The sequence below is a fragment of the Lagenorhynchus albirostris genome, chromosome 8 (assembly GCF_949774975.1).
Source record: "Lagenorhynchus albirostris chromosome 8, mLagAlb1.1, whole genome shotgun sequence".
NCBI lineage: Eukaryota > Metazoa > Chordata > Mammalia > Artiodactyla > Delphinidae > Lagenorhynchus > Lagenorhynchus albirostris.
Window position 1 is genome coordinate 28023949 of NC_083102.1, and position 14386 is coordinate 28038334.

At 50.8% G+C, this 14386-nt stretch overlaps 1 protein-coding gene across 2 annotated transcripts; it reads left to right on the top strand.

Annotated features, from left to right (window-relative positions):
* Positions 1 to 9643: 9643 nt before the first annotated feature.
* Positions 9644 to 11984, top strand: FEZF1 (FEZ family zinc finger 1). Of its 2 annotated transcripts, XM_060155995.1 has the most exons (5): positions 9644 to 10072; positions 10223 to 10444; positions 10687 to 10821; positions 11076 to 11208; positions 11647 to 11984. In XM_060155995.1, exons 1-5 carry the CDS (start codon positions 9644 to 9646, stop codon positions 11982 to 11984), a joined length of 1257 nt encoding a protein of 418 aa, XP_060011978.1. The 2 variants fall into 2 exon arrangements, with proteins under 2 accessions (XP_060011978.1, XP_060011977.1); XM_060155994.1 differs by having other exon boundaries at positions 9644 to 10444.
* The last annotated feature ends 2402 nt before the right edge of the window (positions 11985 to 14386 follow it).

The following is a 14386-nucleotide window of genomic DNA, read 5'->3' on the forward strand; positions in this document are numbered from 1 at the left end:
TATTGAAGAAGCTCATTCACTGTCACTCATTCAAACTGCCCAGTTTTTTGTTACATTGGGTGATAGCTTGGTGTGTTCTTTCATATAATCATGATGGTCTATCAGGAAGTTGATTAATTTTAGAAATAACAGCTTCGAAAGAGAAGCTTTAATCAAATTGGGATTTTTGAAAAGCTTTTGTGAAAGGTTAATTCACAAATCTACAGAAGAAATTGTCCCCTGGGGAACTCAAGACTGGACGTGGGAGAGCAGGCCCCCAAGGATAAGGGAAGTCCTCAAGGTTGTGAAAAATAATTTAGCAAATGTGATTTTTTAATGTGTATTTTAACATTTCCATGTATATAACCAGAAGGCAAATCACTGAGCAGAAGCGTTGTTTTTAAAAACAGTTGTCTGAAAAATATTTGGGAAAATTTTATAGCTTAATTTTTTAACAAGGTGATGGATAGCTTTTCACATGTAAAGTAGTTTTATTTTTAAATCTCTTTTCAATCTCAAAGCCTCCCAAGAATGAAGTGGGCTTTGATTTAGTCCCATTTTACAGAAAAACAAGGCAAAGGGGAACTGCCACTATCCGTTCAGGTTAACAAGGAGTCCACTGGCTGGGTGGCCCTCCCCAAGCTGGCACTCCCTGGCTAGAAGGCTAAAGCAGGACAGGAAACTGGCATCATTTATTTCAGCCCTCAAAACTCCTGGGACACATCGGTGGTAGGAGTACTTAATGAAAAAGAAGTTTCTTAGAAGGGAGGAAACGTTCTCAATTTCAATGGATAATTGAAGAATCAAGTTTTAAAAGTATAGAAGGGGACAAAGAGGAGAAAAGAGGATTACTATTTACCCTTTATGGGGCAGCAATTGCGGGGGGGGGTGGTTAGTGAAGGCAGAATTCACTGCATACTTGAAAAAGTAGATGATTTCTCCTCTTAAGTTCCTGCCCATACAGGTTTAACTAAAAGCTCTAGAAATTAATTTAAAATAACTGCAAACTACTGATGGGTTGGACTGAATGAGAGAGAATATGGCCAATTTTGCACATAGGTTTTGGAGAGAAGAGGGAGCCTGGAATAGCAGTAAGATGCAGAAAGGCAGAGATGGGAGAAGAAAGGCCTTTCCTCTTTCCGATTTCCAGTGACCACCACGTCCGCCACTAAACAAGAGGGGAGGGCTCCACTGCTCACCCGCGGGTGGACTGGATGCCAGATGCACTTGGCCGAGGCACAGCACGAGACCAAGGGTACCTGCACTCCTGCAGCCTTCCCGCTAAAATAAGGGGACGCTGGGATCCCACAAACCTTGCCCTTGGATTTCCCCGTGCCCGGTGTTCCACAGGGAATCATTGAGAAAACACCTCCAGCAGGGCTCCAGAATTTGAATTTATTAGTGGTGTCTGAGTTCAAATGCAGAAGGAACAAAACAAAACAACTAGTCCAAAAGGCAAGACAGCCAATCACGCGTATTTTGTAGCTGCCACGTCTTACTTTTTGATCTTACATTGGAGCTGGCCAGCTGGAGCCCAGTTGACAGCGGGGCCTCTCCGTAGATGTTGTGGCCTTCACTTATCTAGGGAAATAATGAATTGGAATGTCCTATTAATATTAAAGGGTAATGAATTTGCTTTTCAAATAAAAGGTCCATGTTAGCCAAATCAAAGGGGAACAGATCCTTTGGAAAGTGAGGGACCCCAATTACCATCATGCCCACTGCCTTTTGAACACAGCATATGCTCTCAATTTTTAAAACTCTTTTGCCGTCAGTAAGAAATCTAAGTCAGAGTCACTAAAGCCATTTTCTCTCTCTCTCTCCCTTTTTTTCCTCCCTCTCTGCCTCTCCTTTCAACGCTGTTGTGAAAGTTCAGTTACTCTCCGTCATGAGTACAAAGCTCGGGGAATCAGCTACTATGCCAACGCCGGGAACATATCCAGGCCCATGGTGCGAATAATGGAACATGTGCTGTCGAATTCATATTTTTGTCCTTTAGGTTTACATCCACTCCCTGGTATTATGTAAATTTCTGAAAAGCTGTGAATCACAGGGTTAGATCGAGGAGGGTCCCCCCACCTCCACTTGCAACTGGAACCGACCCCATTCAGTCTTTGAATGATTCACAGCCTCGTTTCTTCCTCGCGCTTTTTTCCCGGACCCAGCTTTCCTTCCCACCCTCCACCCCGCGGGTCGGCAGGGAAACAGAGCCGCCAACCCGGGCCCTGGGAGCCGCGGCGGGGCAGCGTTCGTGACATCAGGCGGCCGGCCCTCGAGGTCACCGCGGGCCGCCGGACGCCGTTCCCCTGTAGTCGGCGTTCACACGGACTCGGGCCGCTTAGCTTCGCGGTGTTTCCAGCACCCTCTTCCTCTGTGAGACTGATGGGAAACTTTGAGGGCAGCAGACCCACTGCTGGTGAAATTCAAAGAATCAACTGAACTTAAAGAGGAGACGGTGGGAAGAGAAAAAGAAAAATGACTTCCCAAAACAAAGGCAATGATTTAACCTAACATTGTAAAAGTCAGATTCCTTAACGACGGATCAAGCGTCATCTTGGGATCTCCTCGGCGTGGATGTTACAGCTCAACTCTTGAAACAGGGTCAACGCCTGTAGGATCTGGTCCAAGAGAGGCCTTAGGGAGGGAGGCGGGGGGAATCGCAGAAGAGCGTCCAGCGCCCCTGAGAAAAAGGGGCCGGCCAGTGGCTGAGCGATTCCTCCCCTTCGGGACTGGGGCGGTCTGCTGGAGGTGGCCGCGGGGGCATTGTGCTCTGGGGACAGCCGTCCCATCTCCTCCTTTGAAGGGGGGAAAAAAGGGATTGACAGGGAGAGCTCAGGAACCCGAATAAAAGGACAAGTTGGAGGATGGGCCGAGAGGCGAAGGTAGAAGGAAAATGTCTTAAAACAGGAGAATCTAGTTAGAAAACTCTCTCTCATCCCCAGGACTTTCAGAAGACTCCAACTAATTGTAAGGACAAGCGAAACGGCTCTGAAAGGAGGATTCGCGGGGTTGGGGGGCGAGGAGTGGGCACGAAAATACGGTACGGGAATGGACGTGACAGGTTTGGGGAGAACACAGTGGTACCCCCCCTTCGCCCCCATTTAAAATTGGCTTAAGAAAGTGTTTTCTGGGAAACTCAAAATGACAGGCAAAACTAGTAAAAAAGATGCTCTAGTTCCTTCTTGGGCGTGCCACAGCGTCAGGCCTGTTTTCTTTCACCTGACATCTAGATTAAATGACCCTTCAGTTACACTCGGAGTCGTCAAAGCAAGTCTATTAGCGAATGTTCTGTTCAAAAACTTTTCAAACAGAAGTTCTCTGCCATCTGTTACTGGGTCTTTAAACACGATCCGGCAGCCCCTCCCCCTCCCGAAACTCTTTGGAGTTTTGGAGACTCCCCCCATTCTCGCAGCCTAGGGGAGGACCGAGAGGGAGCCGCGGCAGGAGCCGCGGGGTGCGCGGGGAGGGGGAGGAGCGCGATCGAGCCCCGAAGGGGCCGCGGAGCCCGCGGGGTCGGTGGCGGTCCCCGAGGCCCGAGGTCAGAGGGACCAGGTCGGCGACCGCGCGATGCTGGCGGACCCGGCACCCCGGCGGCCCCGCCGGGGCCCGGAGCCCAGCTGGACGCGCACCGCACCGCGCGGCGGGCGGGAAGGGAAGGTCGGGCTAAGCGAGTGGCGCCCCAGGTCCCAGTCCCCTCCAGGCGCCAGGCGCCATCGCCCCCGGGCCCCTCCAAGGCCACAGCACGGAGCCAGGTCGCCCTAGGCCTTGCCAACGTCAGTTTTACTGTTTGGGACTCGGGAGCAAGGGCCAATGAGTAGAGAGCCCGGCCGGCCGGGGAGAGTGGGTCCGCTTTTCTGTTTCACTTCGGGCTTCTATCACCTCGCTCAGCGCGGGCCAGCGCTTCAGGAGTGAGGAGGGCGCCCCAGCTCCCACGCCGACAGCCGGACGCAGTCTCCCTTGGAGGCCACGGCAGGGTGCGCCGAGGCCGCCGCTGTGATGGAGGCCCAGGCGGCCGAGGCAGAGGGTCGGCGCGGGGCGCTGCGACGGGCGGGGTCCGGGAGGAAACTGAATTTATAAACGGCTGTCAGAGATTTCTTGCCCAAAGATTTTGATTTACCTCGATTGCTTCTCCATTGCTCTAAGCTCATTCTTTGCTCTGTGTTATTTGAATGGCCACTGTCGACTTTTATTTCGTGTGAGAGATAAGAAAGTTTGAAAACAACATGAAAACCGCTCTAAATCTTGTGGGTGGTATCAAAGAAAGAGCAGCGCTGTGTTAAATATAGTTTTTATTTTGACCACGAAATGACTTTGAAAAAACTGGGGACTGCGGCAAAATGCTAATCGGCCAATTGCATAACGAGCTATCAGTGTAGGGCAAGAGCGCATACTTGGGGCATCCTCTTCTAATTGTCCACTTCCCGGGTTTCAATAACACCGTTGTAAATTGCAAGTAAAACTTTGCTGGGTTTTGTTGCTTGACTTCGGGGCAGCTCCTCGAATATGTTGGATAAATTGGGTTGCTTGTTTATAGACTTCTTTTTCCATCAAGTCCAGCCCTGAGTCGGAGCCTGGCAGTCTGGAGGGAAAACACCTCACAGGCCTGTGGGAACGGGTGAGAAAAAGCCCAGCATTAGTGGAGGGGCAGCAACAAACCCAGGGCAGGTGATCGGAGTCTGTAATGCCTGCCAGCTCATTACCAGCTCTCACCTTTGGGGCTCTTCATTTACTTTCACAAACCGATTTAATATGCAAATGCTGTTTTGAGGAGAATAATTTCACTAGGTTTAAGGGAAATCCTAGTATGAAAGAAATACTAACAACAAAGACCTAGAGATAAACAACAAGCCATATTCCCGCCTCTCCGACCCCCAAAGAAAAGAGGGCTCTGCGAGTTAACTGATGCCTCCTATACTCCTAACCTGTGATTCTTACTGCCTTTCACGTGCTATATGAAATTAGCAAGAATTCTTTATTTGCTACTAAACTAACTAAAAGCAAAAGCAGTAGCCTTCAGTATGAACTTGTGGCCCATGTATTTGTTAATGTACTGGAAAGTTAGTTCCCACTGTGTATTCAGTAATTAATCAGAGGAACTCAACAAGACTCTTTCCTTGAACCTTGCAGACCCTTCCTATTTGTGTCCTAGTCCATCACCCGCCTCCATCACACACAAGAAATAACAAAAGACCAGTCGGAGATAAAGACTGAGCAAAACTGTAGAAGAATTTAGGAATGTTTTTCCTCCTCTAGAAGGAAGGTACGTTGCCCTTGGTGCTATTTATTAAATAGGAAAAAGTGTGGATGAATCTGAATGCCTGGGAGAGGGGGGTCATCATAATAATAATCTTCTCTCCTTTTTTTTTTTAGCTTGCAGTAGTTAATAAGAAGCAAAAAGAAAGCTGGTTTGTTGCTTTTGAAAAAGAGGCCGGGGTGGTAGATGTTGTTGGAAAGGCCTGAAAACCTTAAAAGCGTGACCAGGGATGAATTAGTGCACTTGGCAGAAGGCTGAATAATTCCCAGTCCATTTTTTATTTTTAAAATAGTCAACAGTATTTGATGACATTAAAGAGAAGAGATTAAAAATTGTGGATTATTTGGCAATTGATGGTTCTGTTATATTGTCTTTTATTGCAGTAATCATGACCAGAAACTTCATTTCCTTATGACAGGGATGTAAATCAAAAGCATGTGAAAATTATGCAAGTTCTTGAAAAATATCAAGAACATAGTTTAGGAAGCATTGAGATCAAAATCAGATTCCCTAGGAAAAAGAGAACTTTGAATTACTTTAGCGGAGTAGAACTTCTTTCTTATTTTCTCAGAAAGTCTTAACTCGGAGTTTGTTACCTAGTCTCTTTGTACCAAAGGTTTTTTCTGCTTCCCTTAGGACATCTCATGCAGGATAAACCAAACATTAAAACTCACCTTCCCCAAGGATTTAAAGTAGTAGAGCAAATGAATACTGGCTTTCCAAGGCTGGGAAGGGGAGGGAACTTAATCATCAGCTCTGATGAGAAAAAGGGGGGATTATAGGATTCTCCAAGAAAATCCAAAGAAACGATAACCGAGTTTCTATTTTGCCATTAACAAAACAAACAAGTCTTCTTTGCATTCTTTTAATAAATAATTTTAAAGTGTTGAACTGATTTAGAAGCTTCTAAATTTGTCAGATAAGCTCTGCTTTCATTGGTGGTATTTTTGTTGTTGTTATTTTTCAAATGTATTTGGAAAAAACCCAAAGTACTGGCTAGATTAGTTAATAAAATGGAAGACTTTGCTGAATACATTGTGCATTTTGTTTAAGACAATCCTTACTTAATAGAGATTTTTTAAAATTAACATATAGGTTAGGCATATATATATATATATATATATATATATATATGTTAGGTTTTAAATGGAAAACACTCATCAACAAATGTTGGAATAACAAGACCTGGATTTATAAAGAACCTCCTCGGTCTTTAGGATTAGGAAGCTCGGCACTAGTAAAGGAAGGGTATAATTGCTACTTTGTGCTATTTGTGTTACTCAAATGACACTATACTTTCAAACAACACTTGTCAAAAAGGCAAATCCCAAAAAGACCAGTGGAAAGCAAACTACTGAAGTATTAGCCATACAAAACACGTATACCCCTTAGCCAATAATTTTCCTTTTTAGTTCACTGTCCAACGAAGGGGAAATTTACCGAGGTCAAACCAAGGCTCTTTTGCCGTTAAGGAGGAGGAAGTGGGGGAGGGGAAGAGAGGGAGGGACACGCGACGAACATAAAACAAACTGGTGGCATTCAGTCAATAAGGCAGGTAACGCTCCGGAAGCGGGTGAGTTGTATATGTCAGCTGGGCGCTGCAAAGCTTTCCAGAGTCGGGCAGTTTCGTGCTTCTTTGCTTTTTCCTTTAAATCTGGCCCTGCCTCGGAGGAGGGCAGCAGGAGGGGGATTCTTCGATGCTGGGAAGCGGCAGGTAGGAAAGGAAACCTGATCCGCCCCCCAAAAGGCAGCAATTAAAGTCTTAATCGCGACCCATCTGTGGCGGGACCCGCCCCCACTTTCCCCTAGCAAAGCTGTCCGGCGCTCTTTGTCTGAGCAGGGGAGAAGAGGAGACAGGTTCTGCGGCCCCAGCAGCAAACCGAAAGAAAATTTCCAGCCTGGGAGCACCCTGGGCAACTGCGCCTGGGCCTCAAATCGTCCCAAAGTGCCGCTGGGGGTGTGGCACCTCTTCCTGGACGCGGGCCCCGCGCTCTGCGCTCGCCTCATTCTGCACTTCTCTACCGCCGCATCTGTCCTCCAAGCCCGACGCCACCTCGAGACCTGAAACCAGGCACTTGCAGGCTTGGTTGCTAAGGCCGGTCGCAACCGGACCTTTCCCTCACCTGGCCCTTTGGCTGCCTTCAACTTCCAGGCGGACTCGCGTCTCCTCCCCCATTTCCCCAGCAACTGGGTTTCCTCGCCACCCATCCAGCTGCTCTGCTTCGCGGTTGGGCATCGGGCGCGCTCCCAGCCCAGACTCTCTCGGTTTCCACTCCTCTTGGCCCGCCGGGCGGGGGCGGGGCAGACCCCCCAAGCAAAGCCAGAGACAGTGGTCCCTGGCCTGTGCTGGGCAATGGGTTAGGGAAGAGGGACTGTTTTGAGGTCGATTTCCTCCGTTTGGGGTCCAGGCTTTGCATTTGGTGTGTAATTTGGTCAGCGGCTCAACAATCCCAGGGTGTCTAGTCCGCTTGCATCCAGCCTCCCACTGCCGACCATTTCCACCGCTCCTGCTGGAAGAGGACGCCCACACCCGCTTGGTCCGATGTCTGGCGCCCGTCACCACCCGTTCTACAAGCACCCACTCGGGGTAACTCACCAGGTAGATGGCACCCTGGGCTGCTGCGGGCGGCCACTCACAGGGGCGGGCAGGCCGCAAGGCCCGGAGCTGGCATCTCTGTGCTCTTCCTCTGCCTCCTGGCGCGGTCTCCCGGCTACCGCGTCCTCCCGGTGTAGCGGCTAGGGCACGCCCGGCACTAGCACACCTGGCCCCAGGGCTAAGCTCCGCACGATTGCAGGCTTGCCAAGGGGAGCGACGAGGACGGTGCGCGCTGCTGCTCCCGGCGCGCTCCGGGCGGCGCCCGCCTAAGCTATGAGAACCCGCGCTGCCGGAGTCGCTGCCGGGAACATTCCTTACTCTCTACAGCTCCTCCCCGGGAGTTTTGGCCCAGGCACCGGACCCGGAGGGCGCCTTGATGGGGGGCGTTGCGGGTCCTAGTCTCCGCGCGCTCTCTGGGAGGTGAAAGCGCGGCTGAGGCCGCGACAGGCATGCAGCCAGCTCGCGGTGCTCGTCGCCCCCGAGCGCACACACACCCTGGCTGCCGCCCGCGCTGCTTTGAGGAGGCGCGCGGACACCAGCAGTCGGGAGGTTGGGGGAGGGAATCAATAGGTTGCTTCCCTTCTCTGCCCAACATTTAGGATTTTTAATGCTCCGAGAGAGCTCTAGCTGAGCGCAAGTACTGAAAGAAAGACTCTTTCCGGGCTCTCAATGGAAACGCCAAAAAGCGCGCGTGTGTGTTTGGTGGGTGTGGGGGGAGGGTGTCTAGTCCTAGCCGAGGTTTCTTTTGGTGTGACACCCGCTTATTCCTTGCAATTCCTCCTCAACTTTGTGGATGGAGCGTGTCTTTCCCAAGCTTAGGTCACGGCATCGCGCTTACAAAACCACAAACATAAAACAAGCCTCCCAAGGCCTTTAATTCTCAGGGGCTTTGGGGGGAGGCCAGTTACCTGCTGGCGTCTTCCAAATGGTCCAGACTCGGTTCAGGCCACGGAGACTTCGGGATTCCAGGAGCCCTCAGCCCCAGGCCCTAGAGGAAGAAAGAGGACTGCGGAGGAGGCAGCGGGGCTCCGACCCGGGCCCACCTCGGGCCCGGCGGAACCATGCCTGGAAGGCTCGGATTTCTCTTGCCGGAGGCTTTCTGGCCGCGGCTTTCTAGAGCCTGGCGTTTGATAAATATAGCCTGGTGTTTGCCCCTGAATTCGAGTCTGTTTCCTTATTTAGCCCTTGTACAATGATTTTAGATGATGTCATTTAGAGCTAAACGAGAAAATTGATCTCAGATTTGCTTGGCCTCTAAAGCCCGGTTAAGCAGATTGAGAGTTAAAAAGACAGGAAAAAGCAAAGGGGGGGGGGCCGACGCGGAGGGTAGCGAAGTGTCCGCCGGCGACTGTGTGCGCGGAGGCGACGGTCCGCCGCGCCTCGGAGAGCGCCCCCGCCTCTTCTGGGCGGGGGAACCTCGCTCACCAATGAAAAGTAGTCACTGACTGCAGAGGAAAAAAAAAAAAAGTTTTCCTGTTGAGTGTTGGAAGCGAATTGAGCAATTATCTAGTTTACCTTCTCCTCTTGGAAGTTAACGATTGGCGAGATCTTGGCTGCGTTATTGACACAACACTTTCTATTGATAGAAATAAGTAGTGATTGTCCCCGAGTCATTGGTGCGCCAAGAACTCTGCGATGGGCTGGCAGGAGTCCATTGGGCTGGGCAGGCAGGTTCGGCTGGTGATGCTGGGGAGGAGGAGGAGGCTGTTGGTGGTGATGGTGCCCGTCCCCCTCTCCGCAGGTCTGTGACAAGCAGGGAACAAGGCAACGACGGCGCAGCCCGGCCCCGGCTGAGGGACGCTGGAGACTCAGACATGGACAGTAGCTGCCACAACGCGACTGCCAAAATGTTAGCGACCGCTCCGGCCCGGGGCAACATGATGAACACCTCCAAACCCTTGGCTTTCTCCATCGAAAGAATCATGGCACGCACCCCCGAGCCCAAAGCCCTGCCCGTCCCCCACTTCCTGCAGGGAGCCGTGCCCAAGGGGGACCCCAAGCACTCTCTGCATCTTAACTCGTCGATCCCCTGCATGATCCCCTTCGTGCCCGTGGCGTACGACACGAGCCCTAAGGCGGGAATGACGGGCTCGGAGCCGCGGAAGGCGAGCCTGGAGGCTCCGGCTGCACCTGCAGAAGCGCCCGCGGCGCCCGCGTTCAGCTGCAGCGACCTGCTCAACTGCGCGCTGACTCTCAAGGGCGACCTGGCCCGCGACGCGCTCCCGCTGCAGCAGTACAAGCTGGTAAGGCCGCGGGTGGTCAACCATTCTTCCTTCCACGCCATGGGAGCCCTGTGCTACCTGAATCGAGGTGACGGCCCGTGCCACCCGGCGGCCGGCGTTAACATCCACCCGGTGGCCTCCTACTTCCTCAGTTCCCCTTTGCACCCGCAGCCAAAAACGTATTTAGCCGAAAGGAATAAACTGGTGGTCCCGGCGGTGGAGAAGTACCCCTCGGGAGTAGCTTTCAAAGACTTGTCCCAGGCTCAGCTGCAGCATTACATGAAAGAAAGCGCCCAGCTCCTGTCGGAAAAAATAGCGTTCAAAACCTCTGACTTCAGCCGCGGCTCTCCTCATACCAAGCCCAAAGTTTTCACTTGCGAAGTGTGTGGAAAGGCAAGTACTGTGTAAGGGGTGGGGGGGGTGGGCTTCCTTCCTTCCTTCCTTCCTTCCTTCCTTCCTTCCTTCCTTCCTTCCTTCCTTCCTCCCTTCCTCCCTCCCTTCTTTCTTTCCACATTTAATTTTATTTTGTAATTATTTGTATACACTTGTTATAACGTTATCACCTCCCTCCCCTCCCTCTGCCCGGTTTGATCTCCAAGGGCTTGTTGAGCTAACCTGTTGTACTTGTGTTTAAGGTCTTTAACGCGCACTATAACTTAACCCGTCACATGCCGGTGCACACAGGAGCCAGACCCTTCGTCTGCAAAGTTTGTGGAAAGGGCTTCCGGCAAGCCAGCACCCTGTGCAGGCACAAGATCATTCACACCCAGGTGTGTTCGGCTGTCTCAATTTCACCTGGTTTATTTCCGAACGATTTGTTTTTTTTAATGGCCGATAAACTCTTACTCTTTAGCGTAAGGTTTGTTTAAAATGTGCCGGCTGTGAGAGAGAGAAATGCCAGGTATTGTTTGCCTTTGTTTTGCTTAAAAGCATGTGGAAGAGCATTACAGTGTTTGTGAGTTTTTCAGACTCCACTGAACAGCAAAATACCTTAACTTCTCTGCTTTTTCTCCTTTCCGCTTAGGAAAAACCTCATAAATGTAACCAGTGTGGCAAAGCATTTAATAGAAGTTCTACTTTAAACACGCATACCCGAATACACGCAGGCTACAAACCATTTGTGTGTGAATTCTGTGGCAAAGGATTTCATCAAAAAGGTATCGAACCCAGGAGGCGTTGTCTTTCGCAGTAGTCTTACCAAAAGCCCTCAACTTTGGGGGGTATTTCAGAAAACGATTTGTTAAGTGCAGCTAGTTGCCAGCGCATGTGTTGCCATTCCAACGTCGTACCCTCAAGTGTGATGAGTGCTAGAGAAAGGCATGGCTCGTATACAGAGGGGGCATTACTTTTTAACCGCTTGTCCTCGTTTTATAGAATTGGATTAATAACTGTTGTATTAAAACGTGGAGGGAACGACCTCACTGCTGATGTTTAAAAATAAATTTGGGGAGCGAAGTGCAGGCGGGCAGCATAGAACTGCACCGGCCCTCCGCGCTGTGGCCCCTCTTCTCTAGACTCGTTGTCCTTCAATCGTCTGCTCCTCCCGTTCCAAGCTTTCTTTTCAGATCCACGTCCCTGTCATTTGTCTGTTTCAGGGAATTACAAAAACCACAAGCTGACCCACAGCGGGGAGAAGCAGTTCAAGTGCAATATCTGCAACAAGGCTTTCCACCAGATTTACAACCTCACATTCCACATGCACACCCACAATGACAAGAAGCCCTTCACCTGCCCCACGTGCGGCAAGGGCTTCTGCAGGAACTTTGACCTCAAGAAGCACGTCCGCAAGCTGCACGACAGCGGCCTGGGGCTGCCCTGCACCTCTGCTGGGGAGCCGGGAGCGGACCCGTCCCCCCCTCTACAGCAGCCGCTGCCCGCGCCGCTGCCGCCCCCTGGGCCCCTGCAGCCTGGGCTCCCCCCGGGCCACCAGTGATCAAGGCCGAAGTCCCTTCCCAGCCCCAGCCGGGGTCCCCACTACTGAGACAGCGGCGGAATAGAGCTGGACCTCTCTACCCAAGCTCACCTGTAGAACCCAGGGCATGTTGGGCCTTACACGTTAGCGCCAACCAGAAGCCTCTGAATTCCCCGGCCTTTCGCCTCTTGCATGCACCTGCTAAATGGTTTTGTGTATTATATCCTATATAGGCACTAACAATTATGAGAAAATTTGGGGGTTTGTTTTCTGATTTTTTTTTTAATTTGCAAAGAATTTTCATCTCGGGTGGAGAGATCGTGTTTGTTTTGCTTTTTAAACACAAATTTCTGCTGTATTTATTGAGATCTGTATTATCCTACCCGGGAATGCTGCACCATTTTAATTTTATTATTGTATATACTTCCATTGTGTGGATTCTGTGGTCTCGAGATGCCTGCCGATTGTTTATTACCAGTTCCTCTTTCCCTGAGGTTAAAAAAAAAAAAACCAATTCTGTGTGTATGTTATATATACACGCATAGATGTGTGAGCCTGTAAAGGCACAGTCCACATTCATCAGCACACACACACATACAAACACACACACATTAGATAAGGACGGTTCATTATGGATGAATTTGAATTTTGGTTTTGATTCTTGCACGTGAAAACTGATTCATTGACTGTTGGAAATAAATCCTTGGAACATGCTTATTTAATCAACACCCTTCAGGGCTCTGTTCATATTATTCAGCTAGGGATCCCTGATTCTGACCCCCTCAGCCTTCTTTCTTCCTTTTTAAAAAGTTCAACCCTGGGTTAGTATCACCCAATGTTTCATCTGAAAAATTCACCAGGAGCAAATAATAGTCTCTCCAAATAGTTACAACTTTGGTAAAGTAATGAAATTCGATAAGTTCAGAGACAGAAGATGTGGAGCTTTCTAACAGAAGCACGTCTTTGTCCTGGACCATCTGATATATTTGTAGTGCAAAGTTAAGTGGGAACAACGTATCTATAGGAGCTGTGTGTAATATACGTCCCCACACAGGCGTTACAATGATATCATGTGGACGGGGATCTATTGTTTGCCTCCTGAACGCACATACTGACTTGTACATAGCTGGCAAAGGGAGCCTGCATGTTTTTATGTGTGTGTATATGTTTATAGACGAATATACTTCCGTTCAAGGAGGAAAAATGGATGAAAACCAAACTGTGGCGGGTGCCAGGTCCTTGAAATGCTTCAAGTGTTAATCAGCATCTCCGCTGTGAGCTCGGGCTCTGGTGTTTTCTAACTGCAAGTCTCTCCTGTTTTCTTGCCAAAACAGTGAAACAACTGCTAAAGACTTTAATTAAGAGGGGTAATTAGTTCAGATTTATCAAAGCCGGGTTGTTATACTATTAGCTGCTCAGTAGAAGCTGCCAGACAAGCTCCCAGCCCAGCCACCCTGCTGCAGCGGGGCCACATCCAGGGAGAGAGGCTGGGGGGAGTGGGCCGCAGGGGTCCCCGCAGCCCCGCCTGCCTCGGGGGTGCGTCTCGGCCCCTCCCTCGGCCGCGAGCTCCCGCCGGGCCTGGCCGCTGCGGAGAATCCACCGCGGATCCGCACGGCGGGCACAGGATCCCCTCCCACCCGGGGCGGCCTCGCCGGCTCTTCGAGCGCCTCGACGGTCGCAAGAGAGGCGTAGGGAACGAGTTTAAATTTGCTCTCCTGCCTCACTTTTGTACGTCTTGGGGGGCGCTCAAGGAAATGCGGAGCCAGGAGGCGACAGACGGGACGAAAGGGAGATGGGTAGGGGGCACCGCCGGGGCGAGGCGGCGATTTCCTTGGCAACCAGAGCCCGCATTTCCAGGTGGGGGAAGGATTGACCGCTCCGGGCGCCGAGAGCCGACGACCCGAGGCCCTCCTCGGCGGCCCAAGTCAGAGAGGTGATAGACACCCTGGGTGAGGCGACCGCGGACAAGCGGGTGAGCGGGCCCCACGGGACATCCGAGCCAAGTTCCACCGCGGCCGCTCTCGGGTTGGGGGACCCCAATATCCTGGGCACGGAGCTGGACGGGAGGGATCCCGAGAACAGGGGATTCCTAATTCCACGTGCAGGCGTCGGGTCCAGACTTCCCAGCTCTTGCCCCAGGACGCAAGCCCTCGGGCACTGGGACTTTTAAGTCCCAATCCAGCAATCAGTAGATCGAATCCCTACCTTTCTCTTTTCCTGACGCCCCATACCCCACCTTATCCTTTGCTGAGGCTAGATCCGTGTTAGATTTGACTTCAGAAAGAGATAGTTTTGAAATTGCATAGTTGGGTAAATTCTGAATCTTCGAGGCTGACAGAAGAGCCATTTCTCCTGAATATCACAGCCAAGTGGAAAAATCTTTTTCCAGGTGCTTGTCACATTCCCTCACAGCTGCCTGTGCC

Bases quoted from the DNA above. Each gene is read 5' to 3' on its own strand.
- FEZF1 (XM_060155994.1), top strand. From the start codon at position 9,644: ATGGACAGTAGCTGCCACAACGCGACTGCCAAAATGTTAGCGACCGCT. The intron at 10,822-11,075 runs GTGTGTTCGGCT...CTTTCCGCTTAG, and splicing joins ACAAGATCATTCACACCCAG to GAAAAACCTCATAAATGTAA. The intron at 11,209-11,646 runs GTATCGAACCCA...TGTCTGTTTCAG, and splicing joins CAAAGGATTTCATCAAAAAG to GGAATTACAAAAACCACAAG.